The sequence below is a fragment of the Coffea eugenioides genome, chromosome 8, assembly GCF_003713205.1.
Source record: "Coffea eugenioides isolate CCC68of chromosome 8, Ceug_1.0, whole genome shotgun sequence".
Taxonomy (NCBI): domain Eukaryota; kingdom Viridiplantae; phylum Streptophyta; class Magnoliopsida; order Gentianales; family Rubiaceae; genus Coffea; species Coffea eugenioides.
The window spans coordinates 6,019,825-6,039,165 of NC_040042.1; the positions used below are offsets into that span (position 1 = coordinate 6,019,825).

General features: G+C 34.9%; 1 protein-coding gene and 1 long non-coding RNA gene across 2 annotated transcripts; one reads left to right on the forward strand and one right to left on the reverse strand.

Annotated features, from left to right (window-relative positions):
* The first annotated feature begins 11,945 nt into the window (after nt 1-11,945).
* On the forward strand, nt 11,946-16,969 carry LOC113780070 (receptor kinase-like protein Xa21). The gene is made up of 5 exons (XM_027325890.1): nt 11,946-12,038; nt 13,286-13,435; nt 13,625-13,719; nt 13,820-15,981; nt 16,581-16,969. Exons 1-5 carry the CDS (start codon nt 11,946-11,948, stop codon nt 16,967-16,969), a joined length of 2,889 nt encoding a protein of 962 aa, XP_027181691.1.
* Nucleotides 16,970-17,134: 165 nt separating this feature from the next.
* Nucleotides 17,135-19,087, reverse strand: LOC113781562. Its single transcript, XR_003469631.1, has 3 exons — nt 18,637-19,087; nt 17,654-17,729; nt 17,135-17,338 (listed from the first exon to the last, which is right to left on the reverse strand). It is a non-coding gene; the product is annotated as an uncharacterized LOC113781562 (long non-coding RNA).
* Nucleotides 19,088-19,341: the final 254 nt, after the last annotated feature.

Sequence of the window (19,341 nt, forward strand, 5' to 3'; positions counted from 1 at the left end):
TGACAGTGAGGACGGAATGCCAAGGCGTTATGCTTTGATTGATGAAGTTGTTTCTCTGAATCCCTTCCAGGTGAGATTGAGTTGGTTAGAATTTCAGAACAACGGTGATGAGCAGTTAATTAGTTGGGAGAAAATTGGATTTCATATTTCTTGTGGCAGATTCAAGGTTTCTGAAAAGGCTTCAGTTAAATCTCCAAAAATGTTTTCACATCTTCCTGATTGTGAAAGAGCAGCAAAAGAAGTATATAGGATCTATCCAAAGAAGGGTTCTGTTTGGGCGCTTTATGATGAAAATGCTTTGGATTCAGGGAGAAACCAAATGAAGAATAAGGGGTGCTATGATATTGTTGTGTTTTTAACTAGCTACAGTGAGATACACGGCTTGAGTATGGCGTACCTTGAAAAGGTTGATGGATACAAGACAATCTTTAAGAGGAAAGAATTTGGGGCTCATGCTATTAGATGGCTTGTAAAAGATGAGTTCAGACTGTTTTCACATCAGATTCCCGGAAGGAAGCTTTCTGGAGAAGAGGCCCCTGGCCTTCCTAGAGACTGTTGGGAGCTTGATCCTGCATGTCTTCCTCCTAACTTGCTTACAATTGGTTGGGTAGATAAAGATGTTGGAACAAAACTATAGTTAAGCAAGTGAATGGATGATTGCTTCCTTGCTTTAAATATAAAATGAAAGACTGTCAGACTGCAAGCGATGTGACTAAATAGAAAGATGTCCAACAATTTTCTTTTGATGTAAATAGTCACTTCCGGATACGCTTCTTGTTGTACAGCAACATAATGTTTGGTCTTCACTTTCAAGTTGGATTATTTAGGCCTTCTCAAGCTTCTAAATGTTGCTCTTTCTTAAAATGAATGAAGTGCACAGCCTGTAAATTATTGTACAAGTCAAAGATCAAGGGCATGGGGAGGGGCAAAAGTCTATAGGCTGAAGGAATGCATGTGCCTATTCTTTGTTAGAAGTAGTCATTGTTATTCCTTAAAAGTCATGTGCTTCTTTGAATTGATCTGTTAATTGCAGGGAGAAGCTATATTTGTTCTTTTATTTGATAGGAAATGTTGATTACAATTGAATGTCCTGATTTTAAGCTTAAGCATGTATAGGACAACACCGCTTCATGGCTAATCTCAGCTTCTTTCACCTATGGTTTCTGATCTTGGCATCCACCTGAAGCTTTTTGCCTAGTTACTCTGGACCCATTCAGGGGGTGTTGCAACAATTAGAAGGTTGGAGAAGTAAGAATGGTTTGCAGACTTCTGATATTAAGTCATTAGAAATATGACTTGGACTGTTTTGGCCGCAGATTCTGAGGGGCTGTGAGCCAACTCCGCTGCACTTCCTGCAAGTTTGTTACTATTTAGTGGAAGATTTCTACCTGCGCTCTGTTGAAGAGCGCTGGCCTTTTGCAGAGGATCATTTGGAGCTGGTTCCTGCTAGACAAGTATCTATGTACCCATTAACGGGTAAATTTTCCCTTTTTATCAGGTTCTGTTTCCTAGTCACTTAATCCCAAATGAACTTCAGAATACAAGAGATTTTACTCTTCTGACGTCTGCCATAGTTTGAGATTTTAATGTCTTATGGCCCTAATCTACAAATAGAGCTCCCATACGACGAATAACATGATAAAAGCGTAGTAATATCTGTGTGCATATATATTTAAGTGTTTAAGTAAATAGAAATAGATAAATAGCAGTTGGAATTATTATTATTATCTCGTAGAAGTGATCCTTCTTGCCAAAACCTTGCCACTAAATTTTTTGCCAGGAGAAAAAGATTTTTGCTTTAATGCAGGGGAGGTTTTATGGATAAAAATTCTTGGCTTCCTAGTAATTATGTTGTTGTTAGTGGGATGCTTGAATTGCCCTGTGCTTTCTCCTGTTTGGTAGCAGCTCCAAATTCTGGTATCAGACTTTAGGTATTGAATCATGAGATGAACCAAGGACATCTTTTTGGCAGTGATGATTGAAGATAAATAAGCTAGTTTGTTTCAATTGTGCTCTTTTTGTTTAGATAATACTAGTAATATGGATTTATGTACAAATCTTTGCAGACATGCGATAAGTATTAGTAGTGATGAGAGAATTCATTTTCCTCATTGCAAGGTTGAAGTAGTTGTAAGCCAGGACCTGGTCCAAATTGTAAAGATACTGTTTTGGATAACAAAAACATTTATCGTTTCTGGAAAAAAAAAATCCATATTCAAAAAATGTTTTACGAAACTATTTGAAAGAAAATTCTTCTATCATTATCACTACTTTTGCATGCAGGACCAGGGGCCAGGACGGTTGCCAGGCCACCGTTTCAGAAACTTTTGATGGCCCAGATTAGATGAGTTAATATCAACGCACAAAATGAAGCCATGTCGCAAAGTGAAATGAGAATTGTAGGACGGCGACGTTTTATTGAGTAGCAATAAAAAAAATAAAAATTATGGAAACGGACAGAGCATCATCGTCAAATGACGTTTGCATAGTATAAATTTATCCCGTCCAAATTATTAATGAAAAGTTCCTTTTATCACTTTCCCCATTTTCCAAACCCTTTCCCCGTTGTCTGTTAATTCCCAAAATCACTCCACAAGATCGACCTTGCTTTGAGATGGTAGAGAGGATAACTCCAAAAAGCCTTCTTGGATCTTAGCTAGATGCTTATCTGGAGGACGAACAACTGTCTGAATTCCTCCTAAAGAAGACTCGCGGTGTTTTTTGGAGAGGGAGAAACTGCATAATCCAAAGGTTTGGGGTCTTGCAATAGTTGGAGATTTCAGATTTAATAGAGGTAAGAAACTCTATTTTCTTGAAATGATCGAACAAATTTATCTTTTGTCAGATGTACCGGGCTATTAACTAAAAATATTTACACACTATTTAATATGGAATTTTGAGGGAAAAAAAGAAAGAAAGATGGAATGTCCATGAATTGGGCATGATTTGGATATCGGTTTAGTGAATGTCTGCTATTTGAAAAAAAGATGACTAGTAGTTAGGGTTAAGTTACATGTAGCTTAATTAGGTTTACAATTTATTGCTTTATTAGGACAACAGAAATTTCAACGCATACAAAAGAAATTCTTGTGGTAAGTATAAGAGAATCATGTGAAAAGTGAAAAAAGATTTTATTAGTTGCTTGCTTCTTTTCTTTGCCTATTTTGAGAATACGATGGCTGTCAATAGTCACAGTTGAGCAGAAATTCTTATTTGTGAGATATTCTTTTTTTTGTTGAAAATTTCATCCTACACAAGTTTCTCATTATCATATTTTGTTCACATGAAAGTTAAAATTTTGTGATGGAATACTCAGTTAATTGGGCATGAATGGAGTATCGGTGATCATGAATGTCTCTTATTTGAAATCACAAAATTGATTGATAGTTAGAGTTAAGTTACAGCTGGTACAATTTGACTTACAATTTGTTGATTTGTTTGGACAATAGAAATTTCAATGCATATAAAAGAAATTCTTGTAGGGAGTATAAGAACATCATGTGAAAGGTGACAAAAGAGTTTATTAGTTGCTTGTTTTTTTTCTCTACCTATTTTGAGAATGCAATAACTGTCAATATTCACAGTTAAGCAGCAATTCTTCTGATATTGCTATTAATTTGTTGTATGATTTTGAATTGAGAGTTTAGGAAAATAAATTTGGCATGACATATTGTTATGTTGTTTGTATCAATTGATATTTTTCTTGTACATATTAATTATTATAGTTTACAAACCTACAACATAGTAAAAAAACAGTGTTCTTTCACTTGTGTATAGTGTACATGGTAAAGAACAAACTCTAAGTATGTTTATTTAATTGATGGTTTTCTGGTTATTTAGGAGTTCCTTTCATTAGGTAATGACATAATGTTCAATATTCAATAGATGGTAATTAATTGTTTACTTAGGAATTGTAATTTTGACAATGGCATAATGTCCATTGTTGCTGTTAACATCATTGGAACCTTCATGACTATTTAATATTAGGGAGTGGGGTAGGAATAGTTGTTAGATCAATCGTCTCTAAATAGTGTAATATTTTTTGAACATTTTGTAACTCTATGTAAATTTCTTGTACATCATTATAATAGAAGTGTGATTATACACTTCTGTGAAGAAACCTCAGGAGAGGTTTTTGAAATTATTCCTTATGTTTTTGTCATGTCATTTATTTTGGTGCAGTTTGAAATAATACATTATGGGACGTCGGAGAACCAAGAAGATGAATCGTACAAAAGATAAAGGCAAGCAGGTTGAGGAACATTATGACAATAATTCATTAAAGCCGGTTAAGCCACCAAGTGATTTCATTGCATACAGGTATATATATATTATTTTTTAGAAGGATTATTGTCTACATTTGGGGCTTTAAATTAGTTAAAAAACTCATGATAAAATCAAAAGTCTATGTGATGGATCTAATCATATTAAATCATGCTAGGATTGACTTCGCATGCAAGCAAAAAGCAAAGGGAAAGACATTAACAATGAAGGAGCTAAACATAGCTGCTAGAAATGCATGGAACAAACTGAGTGATGAGGAGAAGCTTGTATTGAAGAATGAAGCAGATATGAAGAAATATAAGGAGCTGATGAAAATTTACAAGGAGTCTATAGCGGATAGGGGAGAAAGTATAGAGAGTGATATAGCGAAACAAGTAAGTACGTTGCATCAAATTTTATTTTGCATAAATTAAATGATTTAGAAGTTTTAAAGCGCAAGTGCAATTATTGGCTGTTATTTGTTATTTTTTATCAACATTATTATATTTTTTTGTAGCCATACAGGTTTAGATGCACACCAACTAAATTATTAAAGTTTGTGGGTCGTATTGATGTGACGAAAATAGCTGTAAAAAATGAAATAGGTTTTGGTAGATTACTAGAGATCCAATGCCATATCCTTCCAAAGGATCTATGCACGTGGTTGGTGAATAATTTCAATCCAATTCATTCATATATACAACTTGAAGGTAGATGTGTACTGCCTGTAATATCAGAGGATATAGTAAAGGCTCTTGAAATTTTGATATTGCACAAGGCATTGTGCTTGTGTCATCAACTCATTTAATCATTCATTATGCTTGTGTCATCTCGTGAGTCATTTGATATTGCACAAGGCATTGTTCATCTCGTGAGTCAAGGAGATGAACAATGCCTTGTGTAATATCAAATGAGTATACAAACAAGTGATTTTTGTTCACCACTGGAACCAGTATCTGAAAATGTAATATGTTACGACTTTACAAATGTAATATCAAAAAATGAATGATGACACAAGCACAATGCCTTGTGCAATATCAAAATTCCAAGAGCCTTTGTTATATCCTATGATGTTACAGGCAGTACACATCTACCTTCAAGTTGTATATATGAGTGAATTGGATTGAAATTATTCACCAACCACGTGTATATATCCTTTGGAAGGATGTGGTATTGGATCTCCAATAATCTACCAAAATCTATTTCTTTTATTGCAACTATTTTTGCCCCATCAATATGACCCACAAACTTTAAGAATTTAGCTGGTGTACGCCTAAACCTATATGCCTAAAAAAAAAAAATAACAATATTGATAAAAAATAACAGCCGAATAATTGTACTTGGGTTTTGAAACTTCTAAATCATTTAATTTATACAAAATAAAATTCAATGCTACCTACTTACTTATTTCACTACATCACTCTCTATGCTTTCTCTCCTGTTCGCTATAGACTCCTTGTAGATTTTCATCAGTTCCTTATATTTCTTCATATCTGTTTCATTCTTCAATACAAGCTTCTCCTCATCACTCAGTTTGTTCCATGCATTTCTAGCAGCTATGTTTAGCTCCTTCATTGTTAATGCCTTTCCCTTTGCTTTTTGCTTGCGTGCGAAGTCAATCCTAGCATGATTTAATATGATTAAATCCATCACATAGACTTTTGATTTTATCATGAGTTTTTAAACTAATTTAAAGCCCCAAATGTAGACAATAATCCTTTTAAAAAGCCATATATACATATATGCAATGAAATCATTTGGTAGTTTAACTAGCTTTACTGGATTATTATCATAATGTTCCTCAACTTGTTTGCCTTTATCTTTTGTACGATTCATCTTCTTGGTTCCCCGACGTTCCATAATCTATTATTTCAAACTGCACCAAAATAAATGACATGACAAAAAACATAAGGGATAATTTCAAAAACCTCTCCTGAGGTTTCTTCACAGAAGTGTATTATCACACTTCTGTTGTAAGGATGTATAAGAAATTTATATAGAATTACAAAATGTTCAAAAAATGTTATACTATTTAGAAACGGTTGATCTAACAAATGTTCCTACCCCACTACTTAATACTCCTTCTGTCCCGATAAGTTTGTCGCACTTGGAAAGTTGTGATTTTATTAACAGTGCACTGAATCTTGCAACTTTTGTTTCACTTTCCACCTTTGTCCTCTAACATGTAATGCATACAAAGAAAGTTATGCTGAAAATTTATTGCTGTGTAGCCTATTTATTTTGTTTAGCTCAAAAATACATGACCAAAAATCACGTATCAACAACGCATCACATACATTTGGGGGTGTCTTTCACGCACCAAATTGTGGTGCTTCCTTTTTACTTTGACTTTTGAGTTAAAGTTGTAGAACCCATATTTTAAGAGGGTAAACGTTGAAATTGGATGTGAACAAGCTTTTCATTTTGGGTATGTGACAATTATTTTGGGACAAATAAAAAAAGAAAGTATGACAACTTCAATGGGACGGAGGGACTATTAAATAGTCATGGAGTTTCCAATGATGTTAACAACAACAATGGACATTATGCCATCGTTAAAATTGCAATTTCTAAGTAAACAATCAATTACCATCAATTGAATATTGAACATTATGCCATTATCTAATGAAAGGAACTCCTAGATAACCAGAAAACCATCAATTGAATAATCATACTTAGAATTTGTTCTTTACCATGTACAATATACACAAGTGAAAGAACAGTCTGTTTTTTTACCATGCCGTGGGTTTATAAATTATAATAACTAATATGTACAAGAAAAATATCAATTGATACAAACAACATAACAATATGTCATGCCAAATTTATTTTCCTAAACTCTCAATTCAAAATCATATAACAAATTAATAGCAATAATAGAAGAATTGCTGCTTAACTGTGAATATTGACAGTTATTACATTCTCAGAATAGGTAGAGGAAAAAAACAAGCAACTAATAAACTCTTTTGTCACCTTTCACATGATGTTCTTATACTCCCTACAAGAATTTCTTTTATATGCATTGAAATTTCTATTGTCCAAACAAATCAACAAATTGTAAGTCAAATTGCACCAGTTGTAACTTAACTCTAACTATCAATCAATTTTGTGATTTCAAATAAGAGACATTCATGATCACCTATACTCCATTCATGCCCAATTAACTGAGTATTCCATCACAAAATTTTAACTTCATGTGAACAAAATATGATAATGAGAAACTTCTGTAGAATGAAATTTTCAACAAAAGAAAGAATATTTCACAAATAAGAATTTCTGCTCAACTGTGACTATTGACAATCATCGTATTCTCAAAATAGGCAAAGAAAAGAAGCAAGCAACTAATAAAATCTTTTTTCACTTTTCACATAATTCTCTTATACTTACCACAAGAATTTCTTTTGTATGCGTTGAAATTTTTGTTGTCCTAATAAAATAATAAATTGTAAATCTAATTAAACCACATGTAACTTAACCCTAAGTACTAGTCATCTTTTTTTCAAATAGCAAACATTCACTAAACCTATGTCCAAATCATGCCCAATTCATTGGGCATTCCATCTTTCTTTCTTTATTCCACTCAAAATTCCATATTAAATAGTGTGTATATTGTCTAAATATTTTTAGTTAATAGCCCGGTACATCTGACAAACGATAAATTTGTTCGATCATTTCAAGAAAATAGAGTTTCTTACCTCTATTAAATCTGAAATCTCCAACTATTGCAAGACCCCAAACCCTTGGATTATGCAGTTTCTCCCCCTCCAAAAAATACCGTGAGTCTTCTTTAGGAGGAATTCAGACAATTGTTCATCCACCAGATAAGCGTCTAGCTAAGATCCTAGGAGGCTTTTTGGAGTTGTCCTCTCTACCATCTCAAAGCAGTGTCGGTCTTGTGGAGTGATTTTGGGAATTAGCAGACAATGGGAAAAGGGTTTGGGAAATGGGGAAAGTGATAAAAGGAACTTTTCATTAATAGTTTGGGCGGGATAAATTTGTACTATGCAAACGCCGTGATGATGCTCCATCCGTTTCCATAATTTTTATTTTTTTTATTGCTACTCAATAAAACATCGCCGTCCTACAATTCTCATTTCACTTTGCGACGTGGCTTCGTTTTGTGCGTTGATATTAGCTCATCTAATCTGGGCGGTCAAAAGTTTCTGAAACGGTGGCCTGGCAATCGTCCTAGCCCCTGGTCCTTTGCTTACCCTCAACGAATGTAGGTTGATAGCTGATTGATGGGACACACTTAGCTTTACGACACAATACCTATTAAACTAGGGACAAGGGCCGGAACTGTTATCAGGAAAACCGTTCAGGGTGATTTTGTGCAAAATGCACAGGGCATAACTCACTCTCAATAACGTGTAATTATAGAATAAAATTTTGTGGGTTCCATACATAGTATGAAAAATGAAGTATAAGATGAAATTTGAATTTTACAATTTTTTTTTTGCCAAATCTTGGACATGAATTTTTAGGAATGGTTGCATGCCCCTCTTCCATTAAACCAGTTGTGCAAAGTGAAAGAAAGACAAACAGGATCTATGACAGTTGTGGAGTTTTCCTTCTATTTTTATTTTTATTTTTTCATTTCTTTGAGTCAGTTCAAGGTTTTAAGCATGAAACAAATAAGAGGACACACACACATATCTATATATTTGGATATCCATCTTCTTATGACTTGAGGTATCTAGATCATTTTACCAGAATGAAATATGCATCAGTTCATTATTCTATATGTCGATAAGAGGACTCACATGCTGTTAGCGCCTAGCTGTACTTATATTTTCTTATTTGGATGTCCATCTTCTCATGACCTGAATTTATCAGGCTCCTTTTACCGGTATACAGGTCATTTTATCGGGATGAAATATGCATTAGTTCATTATCCTATATGCTGATCAGCATATGTAATTTTCAAGAGGAAAATACAAATCAAAATTAAATATGATACCCTAAACTTCACTAATCTGTTTACAAATCTATTGAAAGCAGTTTAATTTGAGGATGAAGTCTAGTCTACATAACAATTAGTGTAGTTCGTGGCATTTGTTACTAGCACGGTATAACTAATTGGATCAAAGTTTTTGAAGCAAGCGAATGATAGTGTTAAAAGTAGCACTTACTAAAGATGTTGTCACTGCCAGATTTATTTTAATAGGACAACTCTTCTTAATTTATTCATGATCGGCTAATGTATGATATTTGCATGAAAATAAAATCTAGAATGTATGATTATTCAAAATATGATCAATTTTAAAATATACATCACTACTTGAATATAAACGAATTATTCCATCATGTACAACTTAATCATTCATTATGCTTGTGATTTTTTCTTTTTTTTTTTTCAAGAAACTACCCTTTAAATATTAGTTTTTTTTCCCTTTTTCTTACAACTCAAATTTCCCCTTAAAAGCTGGCAAAGAGCCTTTAAATTTCACAACAAAATCTTAATCCAGTATATTATATGACAAATAATTCTTGAATTTTTTTATGTAAATAATTAATTCAAATGGTTTCTATTGTGTCCACTATTACGAATCCCGAGGCTATAAGTCACTTACGTGAGTACTTACATATTATCTCTCATTACAACCTTCACGTTAGTAATGAAAATTGAACACATGACTTTTTGAGGAAAAAAATCCATTTATACTAATTGAGTTGTCATGCGGTGGCATATAAAATATTGGATAGAATAGAAGTATTTAGATTCGAGTCTATTAATCAAACGAAAAGGTTTTGGTCACTGGTTGAGGATGCTGCAATTCCAAATTTGGTGCAACGTGACATGGGATGTTAAGCTAATAATAGTCAAATACTAAGATATAAGTCAAATAAAATTTTTAAAATTCTCCAAATTTAATAATTATAACAGCTATAGTTACAACATGAGTAATATATGTTTACTTTAAGCATTAGTTCAACTGATAAGACATTTCACAAAATTTGGTTTGTCCTTCCACATTATAAATAACGTCCTTTTCTTCTCCAAAATACATAGGGCAAATTATCCAATTGGCCCTTGAACTCTTTGTTTAAGTAAAAATAAGCCCCTCATCTATGTTTTGCTGACTTTAAGCCATCGAACTTGTAAAATTGGGTACCCGTGGCCCTTTTAGCCAGTTTCTCTGGTTTTGCAACCGGAAGGCCAATTCACACGAATGTCATTGTGCTTCTTCAAAGGGCATTTTTGTCCGCATCTTCTAAGTAAAAAGGGAACAACTCTTCCTTCTTGCAAAACCACTAGAAACATGAAAGAAGACGGTATCAAAGTGACGAGTTTCCCCAATCCAAAATATACCCACTTACCGGAAAAGTTAATAAAATACTCAAATTGAATCATATTATCCAAAAACCCCAAATCAGAAGCTGAACAAAAGATAAAAGAAGGTCACGGAAAGTCAACTGTATACTGCATACCCAAAACATCTGAAAACGAAGATGGAACCCATCATTTACGAAATAAAGAAGTAATCAAGTAGGAACCTTGTCGGATTCTTCCTCCGCTCCACTTCTATCCGGGTTGCTGTCTTTAGGTAAAGAATTCGGTGAAGAAGGACGATCTTGAACTAAAGTATCATCAGCGGAAATATCATTAGATTGAACTGAAGCATCTCCGCCGCATTCGGAAGCCGCCACCACAACAGCCGGAGCCTCCAGCAGCTGTATCGTCTTCCCAAATAGCTTTATCGCTGGGTCCTTTGCTTCCGACATTTGTGGGGTTTTGGATAATAGTAATAATAATATAAATATAATAATAATACAACAAATGCTACTACCAAGAGGCAGAGACAGGAGTTACGGAGCAAAGCTAAATCCATTGATAAATGATAATGGAGTTGTTCCCTTTTTCCTTAGAAGATGCGGACAAAAATGCCCTTTGAAGAAGCACACTGGCATTCGTGTGAATGGGCCTTCCGGTTGCAAAACCGGAGAAACTGGATAAAAGGGTCACGAGTACTCAATTTTACAAACTCGAGGGCTTAAAGTCAACAAAAAATAGATGAGGGGCTTATTTTTACCTAGACAAAGAGTTCAAGGGCCAATTGGATAATTTGCCCAAATACATAATTACCTTTTATATACAAAGTTTTTCTTAATTGGAATTTTAATTAAACATATGAGCTTTTATTATCGTGTTCTAGAATAGCTAATACGTTTTAGCATGCGAATTTTGCATATGTGGATATTAATTAGAATAAGAAAGGGTTTGTTTGGATATCAAATTTTTCCAAATAATATTTCGTTTGCATCATAAACACATTTTCCAACCTACCATTTTATATTTATAACTACATTTTTATTTCATATACATCACATCATAAAAAATATTATTATAATTATTTCAAATAATACTCTATGCTGGCGACCCAATTTTTTCCATTCTGTTGGCTTATGTCTTTATGGTAGTATTGGCCAACAGAAACTTTCGCTTAATGGGTGAAAACATCTTTTCGCTAACAGAAGACCGGTCTACTATTTGAAAAAGAATTTCTAACATTGACCGATTAAGAAATCCATGGAAAAGACCATTGACTTGAAGAAAGAAAAAGAACAAGAAACAGAGAGTGAAGTGAAGCAAGGGTTTTATAGCAAAAGATTACATTCTCATATAGTATTCAGAAGCCCATTAAACAACCTGTAGATGTTTTACCCAGAGACATGTTCAAATGGTTAGGAAGGAGGAGGAGGAAGGAGAGGGGAGGGGAGGAAGAGAAGAGGAAGATGGAGGAGGAGGAAAGAGGAGGGAGGAGGGGAGGCTGGTGTGTGGTGATTTTTTTTAATTTTTAGAAAATACTTCGATAAAATTTTAAATTTTAAAAGCACCCCTCCAAATAATTATAGTGAAAGTTTTCATATATAATATTATGGGTTTTTGACATGTGCTCATTAATACACGTAATATTCATCTTTTTAATTTTTTTGTTTTTTTTTAAGTGTAAGCTAGAGGACTCGAGCGCGGAACCTTTCGCTTACACTCCCTCCCCCTGTACCACCTAACCCATCCCTCCCCCCACGTAATATTCATCTAACTTATCATTTATATACACACGCTAATAATTATTATCTTCCGTTGCATTTATATACTTTCCGTATTTAATCTTATCTACCATTTCTTGTATTTATTTGTGAAGATGCTAGAATGGAGATTTGAACTTGGGATCTCAAGGAAGTAGACTAGCCACCCATTTGTTTCTTGTATTTATTTACTTTGTCTAATTAATGTTACATTTTAAAAAATATGATATTTGAAATATATTTTAACAGGTGTCAATATAGACAAACCCTAATATTATAGTGTAGCCTTTTTTGCAAAAAAAAAAAAAAAATCAAACTAACCAATATTGGCCTGATACCCATTTTCAATAAATGACCGAGATTGAGCCTCACATACGTGAGTTTTGAGTAGGATGAGGCCTTTATTATTTTTTATATTCGGTTGAAGTCTGAGTGGGTTAGGTTCAAATCAACAAGTCAGATTTTTCCATTGTGCTGATAGGGTCTGCAAACCCAATTTACTAAGCCCAAATGATGATGGGCTTAAGGGCAGGTTCTACGTCGAGCTGGATCGAAGTAGGTGGAAATAGTTTCGGTGTGAAGTGGTGTAGTATAGTACAATGGGATAAGAGAAAATTTTTAAGTGAACATGATAATAAAGGCTTTGAATTTTCAATTTTCAAATTAATCTCTATTTTCTCTGTTCCTTCTTTGTACAGCTGTCATATGTTTCCAATTTTTTGATAATCCAAACTCAAACAAACCGATAGTAATCAGTTGATAAGTTTACTTTAATTTTTGCCGGACGCAAGGCAAGAAAGTTCCTTTAATTTGATTTTCTTTTGATGAGTTTTCGTCAAGAAAAATACCTTCAATTGACAAGAACTAATGGTCCTACAGGCATCTTGACTTTGACTGAATGAGCACCATTGCTTCTACGCTAGTGAAATTTCCTGAAAAGAACGATCAGGTTCTGTTACCTTACCTCAGTAGTCAATATGTGGTCAATTAGGTAGTTCTCAAACAACCAGCTGTTTTCACTGGGATTGGAATTCCACACGGCATTGCTTCTCAAGTCCATCAGGCCTTGCTGAACATATTGCATTTGCTCCTCAGCAGTCAGCGCTTCCACCTGCAAAATGAGTTTTCGGCTTCAATTTTGGTCTGCTTTCCTCTGTTATTGTCTATATTTGCTATACTCCGTAGCACTAATCAAACCAACTACAGCCAGCAGTTTATTCAGTTCCTCAAATGAGACTGACCGGCAAGCTTTGCTTGCCATCAAGTTTCAAATTGAGGCCGATCCTTTCCAGTTCATAACTTCTTGGAACAATTCTTCTCATTTTTGCAGTTGGCATGGTGTCAGGTGCAACACCATGGATCAAAGAGTGACTGCCTTGAACCTGTCATCACTGGAAATCAGGGGAGTTTTGTCCATTTCCATAGGTAACCTGACATTTCTTGAGGAACTTATCCTTGATAATAATTTCTTTCATGGCACAATACCATATTCACTGGGGAATTTATCCAATTTACGCATCCTTAGTGCATCAGATAACGTTCTTGAAGGGAGGATTCCTGAAGAACTTGGAAAGTTATCCAATTTGGAGTTTCTTAAATTGTCTTCCAACAAATTATCTGGTGAAGTACCCTTGCAGCTTTTCAAAATCTCATCAATTCGGTATCTTAATCTTGCCTCCAACCATTTAAATGGTTCTTTCCCCTCAGATTTCGGCCTGAACCATTCAAAACTTCATACTTTCGTTGTTGCAGAAAACCAGTTTTTTGGACCTCTGCCTGTATCCATTACCAATGCTTCAGGACTTGTAATCTTGGACATTGGTACAAATGCTTTATCTGGACCGGTACCCATGAATATGGGAGACCTTAAACATTTGCAAAGGTTAGATATTTCAAAGAATCCTCTTGGAACTTCCGATGGTACTGGCTTAAACTTTCTGACTTCCTTGACTAATTGCACTATTCTGAGAATTCTGCATTTGTATGCCAACAATCATGGAGGCACTTTGCCCAATTCTGTTGCAAACCTGTCCACCAAACTCACATCCCTAAGGCTTGACAGAAACTATATATCTGGGGAAATCCCTAATAACCTAGAGAACCTTGTCAACTTAGGGAATCTGGCAATGAGTCAGAACATGCTGACAGGGCGCATCCCTAAATCTATTGGGAAACTAACCAAGCTAGAAGGCCTCTATCTTTCAGGAAACAGATTCATCGGTAAGATCCCTGGTTCCGTTGGAAATATTACTAAGCTAAGTATCCTTGAAATGCGAGGGAATGTTTTAGATGGAAGCATACCTTTTTCTTTGGGTAATTGTACAAGATTACAAGGATTGGATCTTTCACATAATAGGCTTACTGGCGCCATTCCTGAAGATCTTTTTGGCCTTTCTTCACTCACTTACAATCTCAACCTATCACACAACCTTCTCAGCGGACCTTTACCATCAGAGGTGGGTAACTTGACAAATCTTGGGAGCTTGGATGTTTCAAACAATAGATTGTCTGGAGAACTTCCAGTTACCATTGCCGAATGTGTATTTCTGGAGTTTCTTAGTCTTCAGGGTAACGGTTTTAGTGGTCAGATTCCTGGATCATTGCCCAACTTGATGAGCATTAAACTCCTAGACCTTTCTAGAAATAACATTTCTGGTTTCATTCCTCAGAGCCTGGAAACTCTTCGCTATATACAGTATCTGAACCTTTCATTCAATTCTCTGGAAGGCGAAGTCCCCAGTGAAGGCCTCTTTTTTAACTCTACAGCTTTTTCAGTAACTGGAAATGGAAAGCTTTGTGGAGGTGTGAAGTCTTTACAGTTGCCTAAATGTCAGTGGCTATTACCATCAGCGGAAGGGAAGAAAAAGGTTTTGCGAAAACCATTGTTTGTAGTTCTGATCCTTGATTTCGTTATTTTCCCTATTGTTTTGCTGCTAGCTTACGTTCAGCAAAAATGCCAGAAAAAGGTAATTTTTGGTTATTTTCTGCACGTTCCTTGTATCCGTTGGTGGCACAAAAGAAATACAAGAATTTCCAGCATAGAGCTAACATCAGATTCTCCTCTGGGAGATCAATTTCCTAAGATTTCTTATACAGAACTTTTTCAAGCTACAAATGGCTTTTCTGAAGGCAATTTGATTGCTAGGGGAAGATATAGTTCAGTCTACAAGGGCAGTCTTAATTACAATGACAAAACAGTTGCTGTGAAGGTAATCAACCTTCAAAACCAAGGATCCAGGAGGAGTTTTACTGCGGAATGTGAATCACTGCGAAATGTTCGTCACAGGAACCTTGTCAAGATCATTACAGCTTGCTCAAGCAGGGACAATGAAGGCAATGAATTCAAAGCCTTGGTATATGAGTTCATGGCTGGTGGGAGTTTGGAGAGCTGGTTGCATCCAAGTTCAAGTAACTTAATGCAGCCAAAGAACTTGAACCTGATTCAGAGGCTTAATATTGCCATAGATGTTGCCTCGGCATTAGTGTATCTTCATCACTTCTGTGCCATTCCAGTCATTCATCGTGATATAAAGCCAAGTAACATTCTTCTTGACAGTGAACTCTGCGCACATTTAGGTGACTTTGGCTCTGCGAGGTCTCTTTTGCTTGCGATTGATAGATCAAGATACGAAGGAATCCGTGCAAGAACAATTGAACTTGTAGGAACTGTTGGATATGTTGCTTTAGGTAATTATGACACACGTTTTACTTCAATCTTTACTAATGAAAATCTGGTATACTTTTTCTTGGTATCTTTTTGAGGTTAATGAGAATCTAGGAACATCTTAACTCCGCCAAATACCTGCTAATCCTATCCATTGATGCCAAAATTTTGCTCTATCAGTTATGCCAAAAAAAAAAAAGAAAAAGCATGTGTCTTGATCTGGTTTAACCAGTTAAATCAGTAAAAGAGGGCGGAGCTTTATCCTTGGGTCAACCTCATATACTTAAGCAAGTGATTATTATAGTGATGAGCTCTCATAATATAGAAAGTGCTTAAATGAAAATGGAAAACTAACTTCCCTCTAACAGAGAATTGGCATGGAGCTAATTGGGCTCTCATGGTTCTTTCGGTACTGGATCTAAACTTCAGCTGGAGCCTAATTGTTCTTATGATTAGAGCCATTGATTTATTTTGGACTCAACATTATGCAAAATCTGTTGAAACCCACAACATCAGTTGAAGCATTACTGCATTTTTGACACATTGAGGTTGATATATATATTTTTCAAACTGTTTGAGCTCACTGATTTCTTAGTTTCCCCGCTCCTTTTGGCAAAAACAGAATGTGGCATGGGGGCACCAGCATCAACACTTGTTGATGTCTATAGCTATGGTGTTCTTTTGCTGGAGATGTTTACTGGAAAAAGGCCCACAAACAGCATGTTCGAAGATGACTTTTCCCTTCGTAACTATGTGAAGATGGCACTCCCAGATCAAGCTATGAGGATTGTTGATCCTAGACTATCATCAGAATGCGAAACTGAGTCAGGCATGATGGCCACTGACACTCAGACCAGATCATGCGGCAGACATAGGTTTGAAAAGTGCCTGGCTTCAATTTTCCATATTGGGGTTACATGCTCAGCTCATTTGCCAGAGAGAAGGATGCACATAGCAGATGTTTTGATGGAACTGCAGGCTGCTAGAGACTTGTATTTGAGGTGTGGATAATAAATGACTTTATGGATGACTACGAGGAGATCACCGCGCAAATGCGCGGTGGATAGTTCTGAAATTTATGTGCCCAGTTATGCCCTGTTTGCAAAATGCCTGCATCGCAACTAAGGCTCAAAAAATGGGAAAATATGTCATTGAAAAGTACAATAATATACACAATAAATATAGATTGTTCATAGTCAAGGAATTCATAATAAATAGATAAAACAATAAAATTAGTCTTGTAGAATCTCGAAACATGAACTTGAACTTCCATGATTCCGATAAATGCATATTTTAACTTAACCAAAAACAAAAACTTTCTGTAGTTCGTACTCGCCCTAGAAGTGTAATGAGTAATTTCGAAAGAAACTGCTGAAGAACCTGCCATGTATTATAACAAAAAAGAAAGTAAGATATAATCCATCGAAATTAGTTTACTGCTGTAAACCAAGTTAAAAATAAATCAAGGGACTTGAATAATGCCAACAAGGACAGGACAAATTCAACAAACATTTGCACTTTTGGTTACTAATACTTTCATAAAAAATTTGTTACCCCTTGTATTTTTTAACCCATTTCACAAGCAAGAAACTTTTCTTTTTTCTTTTTTTTTGGTACAGTAGTTGTCAAAGTCAAGAAATGAAAAAATTCTTATAGGTAAGCTAAAGTGTCTTGCTTGGTAACTCGAGTTCTCACCAAAGTGAAACTATTAGATGTGCCAGATCCTTGGAGATGGTATGCAAGTAAACTTTTCCACAACTTGATCATGCAGCTGCGCAATTTACACAAAATGCCAATGGAAGATAAGGTGAAAAAGGAAATAAAATCATGCAAACAAATAGGCCAAGAAAATCCTAAAATGTAAAAATGAAGCAGAAACTTCTCCAGAGACGATATCTTTATATTCTAATGACATGCTCCAATCCAAAATCCAAAATATATGCAACTCTAAATAATGTCATGTAATTCAACTTTTATTCCCAATAAAGTTCATATTACTCTAGCATCAAGAATCTATAAAAATTTTCTGGTGTAAAGAAAAACAGTGAAGGCAATATTCATCTAAAAAATTGGTATTCAATTATGTTTCAAGATTGCTCCTGTTGAATATTCGCAGGGTTCACATGGATTGTTGAGTTTTTGCAACAACTTGTTTAATCAAACTTTTGATATCTATTCTATTCCCATAGAAAGAAAACACAAGCACATGTGACCATTAAAAATCCCTAAAATGGAACACAAAACTCTAAATATATAGGGAAGGCAAATAACAAAAAAGTTTCTATGAGTTGCTCTCCAATTTTTCGTTTTTTGTAAAATCTCAAAATTAGTCCAACGTTGGTCATAAAGTTTTGCTAATCTCAATATTATTAAGAACACAGGTTTCAAAGCAGATTCATCAAGTTCACTATTCCCTTATATGTCACAGTCAGCATTAGTTTGTTAATCATTGTTAATTGGGACATACTTCACACACTTCACATGGTTTGAAATTAACTACTTCAACTGTTAACAGCCTGAGGTTTTAAGCCAAGCATTGAATAAGTTCTATAGATAGCATGCTTAGCAAAGCAATAATGACATTTCAAACTTTAATCAAACGATATTGATCCCAATCCAAAAAAATAAAAGAAAATTACCTACGAAAAACCTATGAAATACGTAAAAAAGAAAATTACCTATGAAATAGCAAAGCAACCGTATTGTCAATTCTCAAAAGAGCTGCAGAGTACAACAATCATTATTAACTTCAATTAACTTCAAAGTCTTGAAAAAAAAGAAACACAGCCTCTGAAGATCTTTATCACAGTAAAGGTGAGTAAAAAGACAGTCTACCGTAGCACAAAAAGATAAGAATTAGTTTCTTCATCTCAATTATAACTAAGAAAGCACTTGTTCACTACACTATTACCTCATACGTTAAACCTTACACATTAACAAGCACAAATTGGAAACAGTGACAGATTTTCAAATGCATCAGTGACATCTAATGTATCAGATGAATTCATATACGGTATTCAGCAAGCAAAGATAACACCATCTGTCAAATGCCACCCACAATTTGAACATCAGATGAACATTCAACGCATGAATCTTACAATAAATGTCATCAAGTAGACAAATGCAGTGTAAAATAGAGAAGTGATGTCAGAAACAAACTACTGATACCCATTCCATTCAGCATTTAAAGGCATGCCTAGGGCTGGAGGAAATATCATTGATGCTGAAGACCAGGGTGAGGCACTTGTCTGAGTAGCACCATGCAATAGAGCAGATCCACCAGTAACAAAACCCAAAGTATGGTCATTTCCTGCTACAAAAGTAGGATCAGGGTTAGATGTACCCCAACAATAACATATTCATATAAAGAAAAGAACCTTTAA

Excerpts from the sequence above, each read along its gene's own strand:
- LOC113780070 (XM_027325890.1), top strand. The coding sequence starts at position 11,946 with ATGGTTAGGAAGGAGGAGGAGGAAGGAGAGGGGAGGGGAGGAAGAGAA. Across the intron at positions 13,436-13,624 it reads AGTTTTCGGCTTCAATTTTG|TTGGCATGGTGTCAGGTGCA; the intron begins GTCTGCTTTCCT and ends TCATTTTTGCAG. Across the intron at positions 15,982-16,580 it reads TGTTGGATATGTTGCTTTAG|AATGTGGCATGGGGGCACCA; the intron begins GTAATTATGACA and ends TGGCAAAAACAG.